Source organism: Xyrauchen texanus, chromosome 37 (assembly GCF_025860055.1).
Source record: "Xyrauchen texanus isolate HMW12.3.18 chromosome 37, RBS_HiC_50CHRs, whole genome shotgun sequence".
Classification (NCBI taxonomy): Eukaryota; Metazoa; Chordata; class Actinopteri; order Cypriniformes; family Catostomidae; genus Xyrauchen; species Xyrauchen texanus.
Window position 1 is genome coordinate 23,500,859 of NC_068312.1, and position 15,337 is coordinate 23,516,195.

At 37.7% G+C, this 15,337-nt stretch overlaps 1 protein-coding gene across 2 annotated transcripts in view; it reads left to right on the top strand.

Moving 5' to 3' along the window:
• The window catches only part of LOC127630962 (potassium voltage-gated channel subfamily KQT member 2-like), a 32,758-nt gene extending 17,427 nt beyond the window's left edge, over positions 1-15,331 (top strand). The window contains exons 11-16 of one of the 2 annotated variants that reach the window (XM_052108873.1): positions 2,177-2,376; positions 7,807-7,906; positions 8,889-9,020; positions 13,032-13,082; positions 13,918-14,035; positions 14,615-15,331. In XM_052108873.1, coding sequence (XP_051964833.1) covers positions 2,177-2,376; positions 7,807-7,906; positions 8,889-9,020; positions 13,032-13,082; positions 13,918-14,035; positions 14,615-15,331 — 1,318 coding nt within the window. The remainder of the gene's footprint in view (positions 1-2,176; positions 2,377-7,806; positions 7,907-8,888; positions 9,021-13,031; positions 13,083-13,917; positions 14,036-14,614) is intronic. The other variant, XM_052108874.1, reaches the window with a different exon arrangement.
• The last annotated feature ends 6 nt before the right edge of the window (positions 15,332-15,337 follow it).

Consider the following 15,337-nt stretch of genomic DNA (forward strand, 5'->3'; position numbering starts at 1 on the left):
TTCATTTTATTCTGTGTTAATGAATCCATCGATTTTTGAGATTTTGGTGGAAAATATTTCTCATTTTAGGTCCCACACTTTTTAAATCATGGACATGGTCTAAACCATTTTTGACCACTGCTTGTATAATCTTTTCTCTCTCATGACCAACTCCAACCACATTCGAAGTAGTGAGATTTCACACAAAGACACCCTGTGTGGGTGCTGCCCGAGAAGCCATAGGTACCCTTGCACTCAACTAACGTCTGCACGCCCAGATCTCTCTCTCCTCTCTCTCTCTCTCTCTCTCTCTCTCTCTCTCTCTCTCTCTCTCTCTCTCTCTCCAGCATTTGGATTTGTCTTTTCCTTCCTGAGTTTGATTTCCCTCCATTTTCTAACTATATATTCCTTCAGTCTTTACTGTCATCAGCTCAATTAATCTATTTAAAGAAATTTGAGACATACAGCACAGTGCATATCCATATTGGTGTTTTTAATTTTTGAAGTGCTTTAATCTCTAATTTAAATGTTGTCTTGTTCAACTCAAAGAAGCAGACATTTGTTTAGCTTTGTGAGAGAGTTTTGCTTGTGGATCAACGTTCCCTCTTAGCCCCTGGAAGCACTTTCTGCAAGTTGTTTTGTGTTTTATTGGGGTGTCTCACTTTTTCATTTATTAATTTGGCTGTGGAAATGTGTATAAACAGGGTCCAAAATTAACATTCGCCAAGTGACAAATGCAAGAATTGTCTTTGTCTTTATGGTCCAGTTACCAAGAACATAATACAGTACACTGTTTAAATAAAGTCCTAAAGAACACATCTTTCACAACTCGCACATCTTCTAACAACATTTTCCTCAGTGGTAAATTTACCATCAGAAGTTTATCTAGAATGCCTAAAGTTGAGTTTTTTCCAAAACTCCCACATGGCTACACATACATTATTCCTAACATTAATCCCCAAAACAAAAAACAATATCACAAAGTGTCTTCAGGTTTTTGTGACAGGTGCAGTGTCATTGAGAGATGACTAACTAAATAATCCCATTGTCATTGGGACAGATGGATTTTCTTTATTATTATTTAAATTATGGCAAATACATTTTTCTGATGTTAAGAAATATTGAAGGCCTGCACAATTTGTCATTTAATGTACAATTTACAGGTGTGGCAAAAAGCTAATGTTGGACCCTGTTTATAACAACAGCTGTGTATATTTTTAGCATGCCAGACAACATGCATGTGTTTCATTGGTTTGTTGTTCAAAAATGTCAGCTCTGGCAGCATGTGGGCCTGCTGTTACATCCAGAAGTTGTGGATTGCATTGCATGACTGAGAAGCACCATTATCCATATCTGTGATCATGTAAGTTGAACTTAATTTTTTTAATTAGAAGAATGCAGAAACAACAAATGCAGTGTTGGAACTCAAATATGTTTGTGTCTTAATGTGCAATGTTATGGAATTACTTTTTGAATTGATTCTGTCTAATATTTATGCTAATTACTTTGGTAATTTTATGTTATAATTTAACAAATTTTTTAAGCACTTACATGACTAATTATATCATTTAAGTGTTGTTTTGAGAAACTTCCACTAAACATTTCTATAAAATAGTTTACTGATTTGTAAATAACCATGTTTTCTTCGATTATGAATTTTTATAAATGCTGTACACCCATTTTACAGGCTTTACTAGCAAATAATGCTTCAAACAGCAATCACTTCTCTATTTATAAAATGCTTTCAGTTTTTATCCTTTTTTTGATTGATGTTTTCCCTCAGACAAAAGGTGTGGCCTTTCTTTTACACGTGAACTGTGTAATTTGTAGAAATGTTTTTTTTTATTTTTATCTATTATCCTGTTTTAATATGCAGAGGAAGTAAACCATTCAGAAATGTATTTCACCCAAACATTTTTACATTTTGGCTATAGCATGGATTTGGAGCGAGACTGTTTTGGCGACCAATAAAAATTTGGGAGTGTTCAGGAAACAGTCATTATTTTGCAATTACGTTTGGTGCCACTAGAGGCACAGAAAATACACATTTCACCTTTAAGTTATGAGTACTCTCTCTGGCATTTGATGGTTTCAGAAACTACTTGAGTTAGTGGTCCCACACTGGAAAAACTGTGGGCTCTGGATGATTTGCTTTTTTTGTTTGATTGTTTTCTGTGCTTCATTGTGTCTGCTGTAGTCGCAAGGCCAGCTTTAAAGAGAAAGGCAGTCCCAGCCCCACTAAGAGCACTGGGGGAAAGGAGGCCAAGACTCCCAAGGCAGCGGAGGGATTTAAAGAGAGTCCAAGCAAAGTTACCAAGAGCTGGAGCTTCACAGACCGGAACCGACAAAAGCAAGCTTTCAGAATGAAAGAGGGAGCTTCACGTCAGAACTCTGAAGGTCAGAGCACACACACACACACACACACACACACACACACACACACACACACACACACACACACACACACACACACACATGTTGGTGCAGCTATCCTTATGAGGACTCTATGAGACATAATGATTTTTATACTGTACAAACTATAAATTCTATCCCCTAAACCTATCACAACCACTAAACCTAACACTCACAAAAACCTTTCTGCATTTTTACATTTTCAAAAAAACATTGTTTAGTATGTATAAGTGATTTGAATTATGGGGACATTAGAAATGTTCGCAAACCAATTGTTTTTTATTATTGTATTGCATTAAATAGCAAAGTATCAGCAAGTGACAATTGCAAATAAATAATGCTAAACCATTTGTCAAAACTGACCTCTTTTTACAGTTATTTATAACCAGGTGTCAAGATGATTTTTAGTAAATGTATATGAAGTCAGTTATTCTCAAGTTTATACAGGTGTCTTAGCACAGTAACCACGGGTGTAGTTCATCACACATCCACAAATGTTTGACAACCAGAAAGTGTCCTTATCATTTCCAAATTAATTTGAAATAACATATCTACTATTTTAAATGTAAAAACAAAACAAAAAAGAAAACATAATTTTGAGAAATGTTTTGCTTGAGAAGTCATGCTATCTTGCTTTAAAACAATTATTGTGATTGTTTAATCTAATTTAAGGACACTTATGCATTTTTAAGTGTGGCTTATGTGTCTAAATATTTTTTGAGTCTACTCCCAGCTGAAAAAAAATCAACAAACATCTTAAAACAGCTGAAGATGGTTTGCTGGACTTTACTGGTTTAAGAGGGGTTTGGGGCACATTTTAGCTGGTCAGACTAAGAGACCAGTTGATCGAGTTTCAAAGCCAGTTGCACAATATCCTGGCCTGGCTGTGAGACCAGCTAGACCAGCTAAACACCAGATTGGCCAGACTGGAAGACCGGAAGACTCAAACCAACTAAGACCAGCAAACCAACATAGGCTGATTTAAGCCTTTTTATTTAAGCAGTGTTGTTGATGCCTACAGTATTTTTATCACTTGTTTATGCACACACTCACCAACAATAGACAGTTAACATATTCTGTTATTTTTCTTTCTTTGATGGTGAATATAATCGTTGGTGTGGGACTTTAGCAGCTAGCAAGGACAATTTGTATTTCCTGGCACAGAACCAGCTGCCACACTGGAATGCAAAATATGTTGTGGTAAAAAGATGCTGTCAGTGAGACTACATTCATTAGAATTCATAGGACACAGATGTGTGTTTCTACTTAAAGAAACAGCACACCAGAAATAATTATTTAGAATTATATTAGAATTATCTGTATTTTATAGGTTTAGCCCAATTGCTGAAACAATGTCACATAAAAATAGCTTAATGTTTCAAAACATACTGTTTGAATCTACAGAGAATTTTTTTTTTTTGATGTGGTTACTATGAATTGCACCTTTAAGATCATTTCTTTGATATATATTCATAGGAATAGGCTGAAATGCCTTTAGATGCTTGATCCACACTAAATATTGCATCCTTCATGAATATTGCTTTGTGTTTATCTCAGCACCTGTTTTGCCATAAATCTGCAATGATCAGCTAAGTAAATTGATCAGTTTTTTGTATTTTCACTTCCTGCACACTCTTCGGTTTCTCTCCCATTTCTCTCTACTGGAAAAAAATAAAGTGCTGATTGAGTTACAAGACGAAGACTTCGGCATGAAGAGTTCTCCAGGTTAGGCCATGATCCAGAAATATGATCCAAACAGCAATGATGATGGTGCAATTTCTCTCAGAAGTATATTTAACCCTTCTTTGGTCTTTTGGAACATTTGGACCCATTTAGAACCATTAAAAAAACAGGATAAAATGACTCTCAAGACCACAGAAGGGTTCATTAGAATCTGTAAGCCAATGCAGCAACCACTTCTCTCATAAACATCACCTGGTCAGAAAGTGATATTGCTAAAATGCAGTGATTCTATAAACAAGAAGTGAATATCTTATAACTTACGATTCAGACAAGATTCAGACTACTTGCCAAATAAATAAATACACATGAAACATTGATTTGAGATTAAATTATTTTATGAGCTTGTAGAGATTGCACAGTGATCAGAGAAGTAGCAAAGATGGCTCGTAATACACTGATGAGCAGTCTAATATGTGGATGTGCGTTTGCTACTCAGAAATATCAGGCTGCTAGATGGCGCCATTGACCATTCAGAACTGAGTATTCCAAAGCACTGTGTAATAACTTGACGATTAGAACCTCATTGTAATGTGTTGCCATTTTCTTTCTGCCAATGACAATAGTTCCAAATAAGCCAAAGCATCAAGCTTTGTGTTTCACCAAGAAATTCTGCTATCTGGAAAAAAGTATTAGTGGAGTAGATTGAAGTGACAAGAATTTACCCTTTCCTTCAAGTGTTCTGTAATCATCCCGTTTCCGTTTTCCAATGCTCTGATTTATATATACCGTATACTGTATATATAAAAAAAAAAATATTTCTTAATGAAAAATCACACAATTCCAATACGCACCAATCACATACTCTGGTCTGGAACTCAATGAACCCAAGTGGAGTGCTACAAAGAGTAAAACAATCCAGTGCTGTTATACTAAATATCAGAACTCTTGAAACGTCATTTGTCATTTTGTCAGATTAGAGGACTGGATCTAACTCAACTAATATGAGTCAATCCATGTGAATAATTTATGTAACAGTGTCACTACAGTACAAATAATCTAAAAGAAATTAAATAGTTTGCACGTCTAACATCAGGCCATTTATAACAATAAGCAAATCTTCCCACATGTAAAATTAGCGCTTAATTTAAGCACACCATTTGTTGTACAATTGCATGTTAAAAACATTGTCATCTTTGACCATCTCTCTCTCTCTCTCTCTCTCTCTCTCTCTCTCTCTCTCTCTCTCTCTCTCTTTTATATTGTCTATCTTTTGTCTCTTTTCATTTTGGCAGCAATTGAGGGCTTAATCAGTAAGACAAATGATGTTGTCTAGAGCTGCATCTCTTTAGCCCAGTAAAAACTGCCACACCAGTCTGCTAAAGAAACACTATGCACGTTTTAAAAATGGCTTCAGCATTTCTTCACAGATCTGCTCATCATCCAACACTCTCTGTCATGAATGCTTGTTTGAGTTTTTCATCTCACTGAAGCATCACACAAAATAGCAATTTTCTCATTGATGCTTGTATAGTTTTAACAGCAACTATATTAAAATTATCTGTCAACCATTTGACCGTGGCATTCGATGAAAGAGCCAAGCAAATGTTACTCTTTTGTCTCAGCCTGGAGATCTGTGATTGATAAGCACTTTCATCCCATGGCAAAATGTGTTCTATAAAACTGTTAAAGGAATAGTTTACCTAAAAATATAAATTCAGTTATTATTTATGTGCCCTCATGTTGTTCCAAATCTGCAAGACTTAATTTTTTTAAATAATATCATGGTCACTCTTTTCCATTTAAATAAAGTAAATTATTACTTGGGCTGCTAAGCTACTAAAACTCCATATGGCGTGTGCACTATATGCTAAGTCTTCTGAAGCCATACGATAGCTTTATGTGAGAATCAGACTAAAATGTAAGTTCTACACTGAAAATGTATTACACTGAAAAAGTAGACATCATCTCCCCTGAGCGAGTTCATGATAGAAGTTGTAATGATTTATTTGTGAGCGAAACATTCTTATGAGTTGGATCTTTTCATTTAATTAGTTGATTCAGTTTACAAAACTGGCCTTAATGATTGGTTCATGAATTGGACTGATCCAGTTCTTGAATTCAACATCTTGACTCATGATGTGGTTGCAGTGGTTAACAGTTGAAGGGGAAGATTATCAGTGAAAACTACTTAATAACAGTCAGTTCATCACACAAAGCTATAAATCACAGAAGACTAGGAATATAGTTTGAAAAAGTTATTTGGACCACTTTAATGATATTTCAGTGGTGTTTTTTTGTCATTTTGTGCTTGAGCACCACAATACTTTTTCACTTTTATTATATTGAAAAAGAGCATTGCGAATCCACAGAATAAAGTAATACAGGTTTGGAACAACATGAGAGTGAGTAATAAAATAATTAAAAAGAATTTCCATTTTTGCGTAACGGCTCCTTTTATAAAACGCTTTGCACACCTCATGCAATGTCCATCAAATACTTTGCAATAACCTGCACGAACAAATTTTGCATCTTCTGAAGGAAACCAGCTTCCTTCCTGCAATCAGTCTTGTGCAGTTTCGACTTGCTGTTTGTTATGTTAGTTGAATAGGATATGTTATTTTCGGCTGTCACATCCTCATTCATATGGCATAAGGATGGCACATGACACATGTAGCACTTATACGTCAGCTGTTTTGGCTTAGCCTTACATGCTTACCAATACTGTAAGTGTTTTTCATATAGAGGTTGCTAGTTTTTGTTTGGTGCACAAAAGTTTCTCTCACATTGCTAACATGGTACATGCTCAAACTAGCAGGTTCTGGTAAGTGCTTCATGCATGAGTAACACTGTTGTTTCAGCTCCAAATGTAGATGGAACTTTAAAGCATGCCTGAAGCCTCTGCCAAAACAGACACTAATGCTGATAAAGTGATTCTCAGATAAGGAGATCTATCAGTTTCACAGATGCAACATTTGAATGCTCAACCATATTTCATTAAATTTTTCTCTGATCACCTCTGAAGAGTTGATCAGAGAAGAGTTTTTTACAAATCGCACTCGTCATTTACCAGTCACTCTTTCCACAGTGAATAATAAAGTAATAATAAAGGGTAAGTCAGTTTGGGGAAACATATGTCTGACCCCATGTGCCTTAAAGGAATAGATCTCCCAAAAATGAACGAATTCCATCATCATTTACTCACCCTCATGTCATTCCAAACCTGTGTGATTTTTTTATTTTCTTCCATGGAACACAAAAGGAGACTTTTGCAGAATGACCAAACTCCTCTGACCAAATACAACAAAAGTGGATGGTTATTTATACTGAAAAGCTCCAAAAAGGTAAAAAAAAAATGTTTAAAAAAAAAAGCACTGCAATAGTCCACACGAAAAATGCTGTATATTGAAAGTCCTATACAGCCAAAGCTTCCGATAATTTGACCCGGCACAAAGCATCTTGATGTGCCATTTTTTTAATGCAGACAAGCATGTCAGAGATTTGAGAGCTACAGCACAAGGCAAGAAAGCCATGGGGGTGACCAACTGACAACATTTTTAATTTTGGGTGTACTTTTCTTTTAAGGGGGCACATTTAACAGGAGTTTATCGGGCATGTCTGCTGTGGCGGATATTTTCTGTAACCTTTCATTTTATTTCGTATAAGGGCTGTTCCTCTGCAAACATTTATAGGTGTGTTTACATTGGGAGCAGACTGTAGTTTTGTGTGTTGTAGAGGCAAGTCTTCCAGAGGAGATTGGGGACGACGGGGGCTATCAATGCGAGTTTGTGCCAGATCTGTCTCCAGGACTCAAGGTCACCATCAGAGCAATCTGGTAAGAGGCACCCATCTTCATAGAGACCAGCATAGATGTGTTCAAAGGTGATGCACTGCATTGTCACAATCTTTTAGCATTAAAGGTAAACTACTGGAAGTAGACTGGTGATCTGAATTTTGGAAAGGATATATGAATGCATAATTATGGGTATTATCATAGTACAAGGGTCTTTAACAGCGGTACAAAAGGGAGTCTGCAGCAGTACTGCAAGTGGTCTTCAAATCGAAGGAATGGTTCACCCAAAAATGAAAATTCACTCATCATTTACTCATCCTCATGCCATCCCAGATGTGTATGACTTTCTTCAGCAGAACATATCTCAGCATGTAGGTCCATACAATGCAAATGAATGGTTATCAGACCTTTTGTATCTCAAAAAATCACATGAAGGAAACATTATTTTAATCCAATTGAGTCCAGTGTCCAATCAATTTATTCAGAAGCAATATAATTGGTGTGGGTGAGAAAAAGATCAAAATTGAAGTCCTTTTTTACTCCAGATCTCCACTTTAATGGACACTTTCATCCGTAAATTGAAACTAAACAGGCACCACATTTAACTTTCAGAGGTAAAAAGGAAAGTGGAGATATTTGTGTAAAAAGGACTTTTGTCTGAGGGACTGTTTCTCCCCCTCTGCTATTATATCGCTCCTGAAGATATGTATTTAACCACTGGAGTCTTATGAGACTTCTATGATTCCTTTATGTGACTTTTGAAGCTACAAAGGTCTGACCACCATTCACTTGCATTGTATGAAATGAAATGTTCTTCTAAAATCGTTGTTTGTGTTCTGCTGAAGAAGGAAAATCATACACATCTGGGATGGCATGAGGGTGAGTAAAGGATGAGATCATTTTCATTTTTAGGTGTACTATTCCTTTAATGTTTGATCTTGATGTTTGATGTATTTGGAAAATGTATTCAGTAAAATGTAATGTAAAGAATATTATTTTAACCCCCATCATATATTCCCCTCAGTGTTATGAGGTTCCTGGTGTCTAAGAGGAGATTTAAGGAAAGCCTCAGGCCCTATGATGTGATGGATGTGATAGAGCAGTATTCAGCAGGCCATCTGGACATGCTCTCACGCATCAAAAACCTGCAGTCCAGGCAAGACTTCAGTCTTTTCACCATTTTGGTTACACTATTACCGCAACACTCCTGCCCATTGATCTGAAAAACAGTATCCAGTCGCTAATTGTCGAGAGCTGCAGCTCAATTGTGGCCTGCACCTCCTGGTGGTCATGACAGTACACTGTGTGGTTGATAGGGACAGTGTTGGGGAATTGCGTCTTTGAAACTGCAGCTTGTCAAACTACAAGCTACTTGTTAAGTAGTTGTACTCCTACAGGCAAGCTTCTTTTTTAACTACATTGAAGCTATTTAATGGACAATAACTTTAAAAACATGTAACTATCAGATATATATATCATAATTCAACTAGAGCATTATTTATCTGGCTTATTAACAATGAGGGTTTTTGAATCAATGAATGAGTAATGCTTAGGGTGATTGCATAAATGTGAGCAAATTAATTGACAATAAATACAACAAAAAATCTGTCTGCTACTAGCTGGAAAAAGTGGCTCGTTACAGGAAAAGCTTCACCATTATGTAAGCTGCTGAACTACTTTCACGCTCTTACTAAATTAAGTTATTTGTAGTGACCGTTCAGTGCATACTTTTGCATCCACCTTTTTCTCATTCGTTTACAAAGCCCTTTCAGAATTTCTACAAATAAAAAAAGTTCATAATTTTTATAATTTAGTACTGCCCTTCAGAAGCTACATATCAAATATTTAAATATACTGTTTTGTACATATACTGATTGTCTCTCACAAGACAAAATAATAACAATCTTCACAAATGATCTTGTTCAAAAGTTTACAGCATTTATTGTTGTCATGGTGCCATGGATGGCCGCCTTGGTATGGAGCTCTCCAGTTCTTTTACTGTTTTTGTTTGTTTGTCCTGTGTTTAGTAATTTTTTTAATTTCAGTTTACCAGAGACGAGCTGCTGAATATTCGGCAGCACACGCTAGACAATCTTTTGGCAGTTTTTGATTATTCAGACATTTTGCTGGACAAGTCAGAGAAGCAGCATTGCTGTACAAGCGCACTAAAAGACGCAAACGTGGAAGCCAGCGTGCTGGTCAAGTGCCGACAGTGTGGCTTTCGAACCGTGCTGCCAAGCATCCATCTAGAGAATCTCCTCTCTCTTCCTAACAAAATAGACTAATTACTTCTCCTCATCTGCAAAAATGAGGACTTTGCAAATTCTGCTGCATTGTTCTTCACAGAAACCTGGCTGAGTGAAACCATTCCGGACAGCGCATTATATCTACCGGGCTTCCAGCTGTCGAGAGCTGATTGCACTGCAGGGTTAACTGGGAAAACTAGAGGTGGTGGAATGTGTTTTTACATCAACAAAATGTTGGTGTATAGATGAAACAACGCTGAAGCAGATGTGCTGTCCTAATTTAGAGGCACTCTTCATAAAATGTAAGCCTTTCTACTTGCCACAGGAGTTTTCTTCATTTATTCTGGTAAGTGTTTATATTCATCCGCACACATGCGCTGCAACAGCTGGCAGATCAGATCACAGACACGGAACAACAATACCTGGACTCACTTATTATTATTGGGATTTTGACATGGAACTGCCCAAATACAGACAGCACATTTCATGCCCCACCAGAGACAGAAATATACTGGATCATTGCTACACAACAATAAAGGATGCACATCACTCTGTCCCTCAAACAGCTTTGGGACTCCCTGATCACTGTCTGGTTCATTTTCTTCCGATCTACCGGCAGAAACTAAAATCAGCTAAACCTGTAGTAAAGACTGTAAACAGTTTATACCAATGAAGCAGAGCTGGAACTACAAGCCTGCTTTGACTGCACTGATTAGAGTGTTTTTGAGGCTGCAGCCACAGACCTGGATGAGCTCAAAGATACTATGACATCAGATTCTGTGAGGATATGTGCTTTCCTATTAGGACTTATTTAACATACAACAATGACAAACCATGGTTTTCATGCCAAAGAGAATGCTTACAGAAGTTGGAATACAATTTTGTATAATGTGGCCCAAAACAGACAATCTAAAAAGCTAAAAAATAGCAAAAGCTATTCTGAAAAGTTGAAAAAAACAGTTTTCAGCTAATGACCCTGCATCAGTGTGGAGAGGCCTGAAAGTCCGTATCAACTACAAGACACTATCCCCAACACTGTAGAGAATCTACAGAATTGGCTGATGACCTAAATGTGTTTTACTGTAGATTTTAAAAGCCAAGTCTCAACCTCCTGCGACTCTAACTGCACTTAAGATCTGTGAAGAGGATGTGTGCCGAGTATTTCGGAAAAAGAAGACAAGCACAGGGCTCATACAGTGTTTCACCCACTTCATCCTGTATTGCCAGCTGGCCCCCATCTTCACACCGATCTTTAACAAATCACTGGAGCAGTGTGAAGTTCCCTGCTGCTTCAAACAGTCATCCCCATCCCAAAGAAACCCAAGATCAAAGGACTTAATGATTACAGACCCTTCACTCTGACATCTGTGGCCATGAATTCATTTGAGAGACTGGTGTTGGCCCACCTGAAGAATATCACTGAACCCTTTCTGGATCCCCTGCAGTTTGCCTATCGAGCAAACAGGTCTGTGGATGATGCAGTCAAAATGGGGCTGTATTACATACTTCAACATCTAGACAGACCAGGGACTTATGCAAGGATACTATTTCTTGACTAAAGTTTGGCTTTTAACACCATTAACCTGCTCTAATTTGGACTAAATTAACCCAACTCTCTGTTCCTTCCTCTATCTGTCAGTGGATCACCAGCTTTCTGACAGAAAGGCTGCAGCTAGTGAGAATGGGGAAATTCACATCCAGCACATGTACAATCAGCAGTGATGCCCCCCACTACTCTTCTTCCTGTACACAAATGACTGCACTGCCAAGGACCACTTGTAAAGCTCTTGAAGTTTGCAGACAGCACTACAGTCATTGACCTCATCCAAGATGCAGATGAGTCTGCATACAGAGTATTATTCGCTTAATCTTTGTAACTGCCATTTTACTGGACACTTTTACACATGGATTAAATTAATCATGGATAAACGTAAATAGTGAATTTCTACAATGGAATCTGTAACAAAAAATATTTGTGTTGCATCCAGGCCCCAAGCGGCCAGTGTAATTCCAAGATGACCACCTTAATGTAGTATGTTGCCTTTTTTAGCAGCTATGAATGTTTGCACCTTTTGTATTTTAATACTGATCATAACAACATACATCCACTGTTGGGAACTCAAATGTGCAGAAGATGTTGGAAACCAAAGAATGTGCCAATTTTTTAAGTACAGTGGGCAGCATCGCTGCTCAGGACAAAGCAGGGACTTATGAACAACTTTCACAAAAGACACAAACAGTCATTGATCATCGAGGAATTAACACCATATTAAGAACCAAAGCGACGTAAACTTCTGAACCGAATCATTTGTATAAATTCAGTTATTATTTTGTGTGGAATATCTGTAATGTCAAAAAGCTTCATCAGGGAAATACTAACTAAAAAAACAAAATGCAATTTTTTTAAAATAATAAACTTCTTGCTGATTCTGCAAGGGGGATGAAAACTTGTGAACTCAATTGTAAGTAGCATTGCTACTTTAGTTACTCCCTTTGAAATAGTAAAGAGTGAAAACTCCCCAACACTAAATAAAGACATGGTAAGACGCTGCTTGTTTGCTGTGCTAACACATATCTTTCTGACTTTATGACAGAGCAAAATCACATTCTCAGTGGTTTTGTTTTCTATGTCACATTTGAAATGTATTATTTGAATTCACATTCACTATTTCCTCTCAAATAATTACCATATATGTTGTGAAATTACATCCACACATATGCCAATATATTCCAACAGCAAGAACCATTTCTATCATACATGTAAGCATAAAATAATGTTCATAGAAGTGGGTTAGAACAGACTTGTATGGAATATATTCTTATATATATTTGTCAACAATCATTGCTGGTGTATAGGGATTGGTTTCCATGTTTGGCTTGATGATGCTTGGTATCCATGTTCTCTCTGTGTACTTTGCCAGGATAGATTTGATTGTGGGTCCCCCTCCCCCCTCAACCCCTCGTCAAAAGAAGTACGTAACTTATTCACCAATGGCCTTCCCAGGCTGAATGGGTCTATTATTGAACAGCATTCAATGTACTACACACATACTATTGTGATGCAACATATTACACTAACTATTGTATGGCAATTACATTTAAGAAAGGAAACTTAAAGGTATTTGTTATGATTGTTTATTAGCCAGATTGATTAGAAATGTATATAAAAACCTGTAATAAGTAATTAAAAGTTGTATTAAATGTGCTGTACAATAATACTACACACAGTGGTGTGACCGTGCAGCCTGTTTACTGGGGGACTTATGCAATTGTGCATGCTGTTCCAGGATTTCAAAAGACATAATAGCCAAAATGTAGAGTCTGTGAAACACAAAGCATCATAAGGCATGGAACCAGGTGACATTTTAAATTAATTTTCATAAATTTCCCCTCATTATTCATTATAGGAATCAAATTATTTGCCATTGGTGTGTCTATCAGTAATACTGTGCAGAGAAACACACACACACACGTGTTTTCACTGTGGCACCTTGAGCATTCATTTTAGAAGGAGTCATCTTTCCAACAAGAGCTTGTTAAACACACTGGGATCCAACTCCCTTATTAATGCATGCTGATTAACAAGCTTGCAGTATTGCATGCAGCATGCTGTATCACATATACTGTATCACTTCCAACAAACCCAAGCCACAGCTGATCTGCAGCAGCATTTTCCCCTATTGTTTCTATCGTTTTGTTCCATTTTTACACGTGCATGCTTAAATTCCACTCCATAAACCACTGAATCTCAGTGTGGATGAGGGTGTATTGACTGTGTGTCGAAGTGATGTTTTATTGGATCACTAGAGTGGATCAAATTGTGGGAAAAGGAGCAGTGGCAGGAGAGAAGGACAAATTTAAAAGTGATGCAGAGATGGCTGAAGACCCCAGTATGATGGGACGCCTGAACAAGATGGAAAAACAGGTAAAGTGCTTGATTTGCCCAAAAATGGACACAATGGAAAACAATTATAAGGAATAAACTTCATGTTTGTAACCATATGTGCAGAGGCAACATAATTCTATATGTTGTTAGTAGTATTTTATATTTAAATTTGTTCATTTGGCAGATGATTTCAATCAAAGCAACTTACAACTTAATTGGTTTAAAAGAGCAGAATCTCATGTCTTTTGTCATGACTCTGTCAATTCTCAAGTCTTTCAAGGACACATCTAGGTCAAGTTTTAAGTCTTAGTCTTTTGTCAAAAGACTAAGCCAAATCTCAGTGCACAAGAGATTCCCTTTTATCTAAACAATATTGTGATATTCTGAGAAAATATTTCTCCTTGTAGATGTAAAAATGGTGTTGTTCTTGGAATCAATGTCAAGTCTTGGATGCATGCACCTCAAAACTCTCAAGTCAGTTTTATTGCAACTGAAGTGCAACTCAAGTTTTCCATCTCTGTTGCAAACCAAACACATTCAAACTAAAATAAATGGTTTGCCAATTGCAGAAATTACTTTGAAACATCTAGAACCAGGTGTTGTCTCTCTTTTATTCAGGTGGGGGGAATGGACCTTAAACTCAACTTTTTGGTCAGTGTGTACACCACACATATGGGCATTCCGCGTTCTGAGACCGAAGCCCTTCTGGGATTTAAAATGTCTTACCCTGCACCTCCCTACCACAGCCCAGATGACAAGAGTGAGAAAGCACCGAATGACAAAGAGGAGGAGAATAATAATAATAATAAGAGCGTGTCCCCTGTCAAACCTGGCCCAAATAGGACCCCAAGTGTCAGCCAGTGTCAACCCTCTACCTCATGGCACCAGCAGGAGGAACTTCCTCTCAACGTGCCTCTCTGGAACAACAGCCGAGGAGTGTCACCGATCACTGATGACCCCTCGCTGTACCGCATCCCACCTCCACCTTTCCACGAGAGCACGGACAACAGCCGCTCACATAGGCCGAGGAGACCGAGGCAGCAGGTGGTCATCGAAAGTGACACATCCCTCTCCATTCCCTCAGTGGACCATGAAGAACTAGAGCGTTCTTTTAGTGGTTTCAGCATTTCTCAGGCCAGGGAAGAGGATTATGTGCCTCCTGTGAGTCTGGGGCTGTTTGGTGGAGGGGGAGCGTTGTGCACCCATCTCAGGCCGTACCTAGCTGAAGGAGAGTCTGATACAGACTCTGACATGTATACACCTGGAGCACTGTCCCCTCTGTCTTTTACCGGGGAGGGGACCTTTGGTGACAGGGTCTTGCCTGGTCCGAAGTAGTCTGGA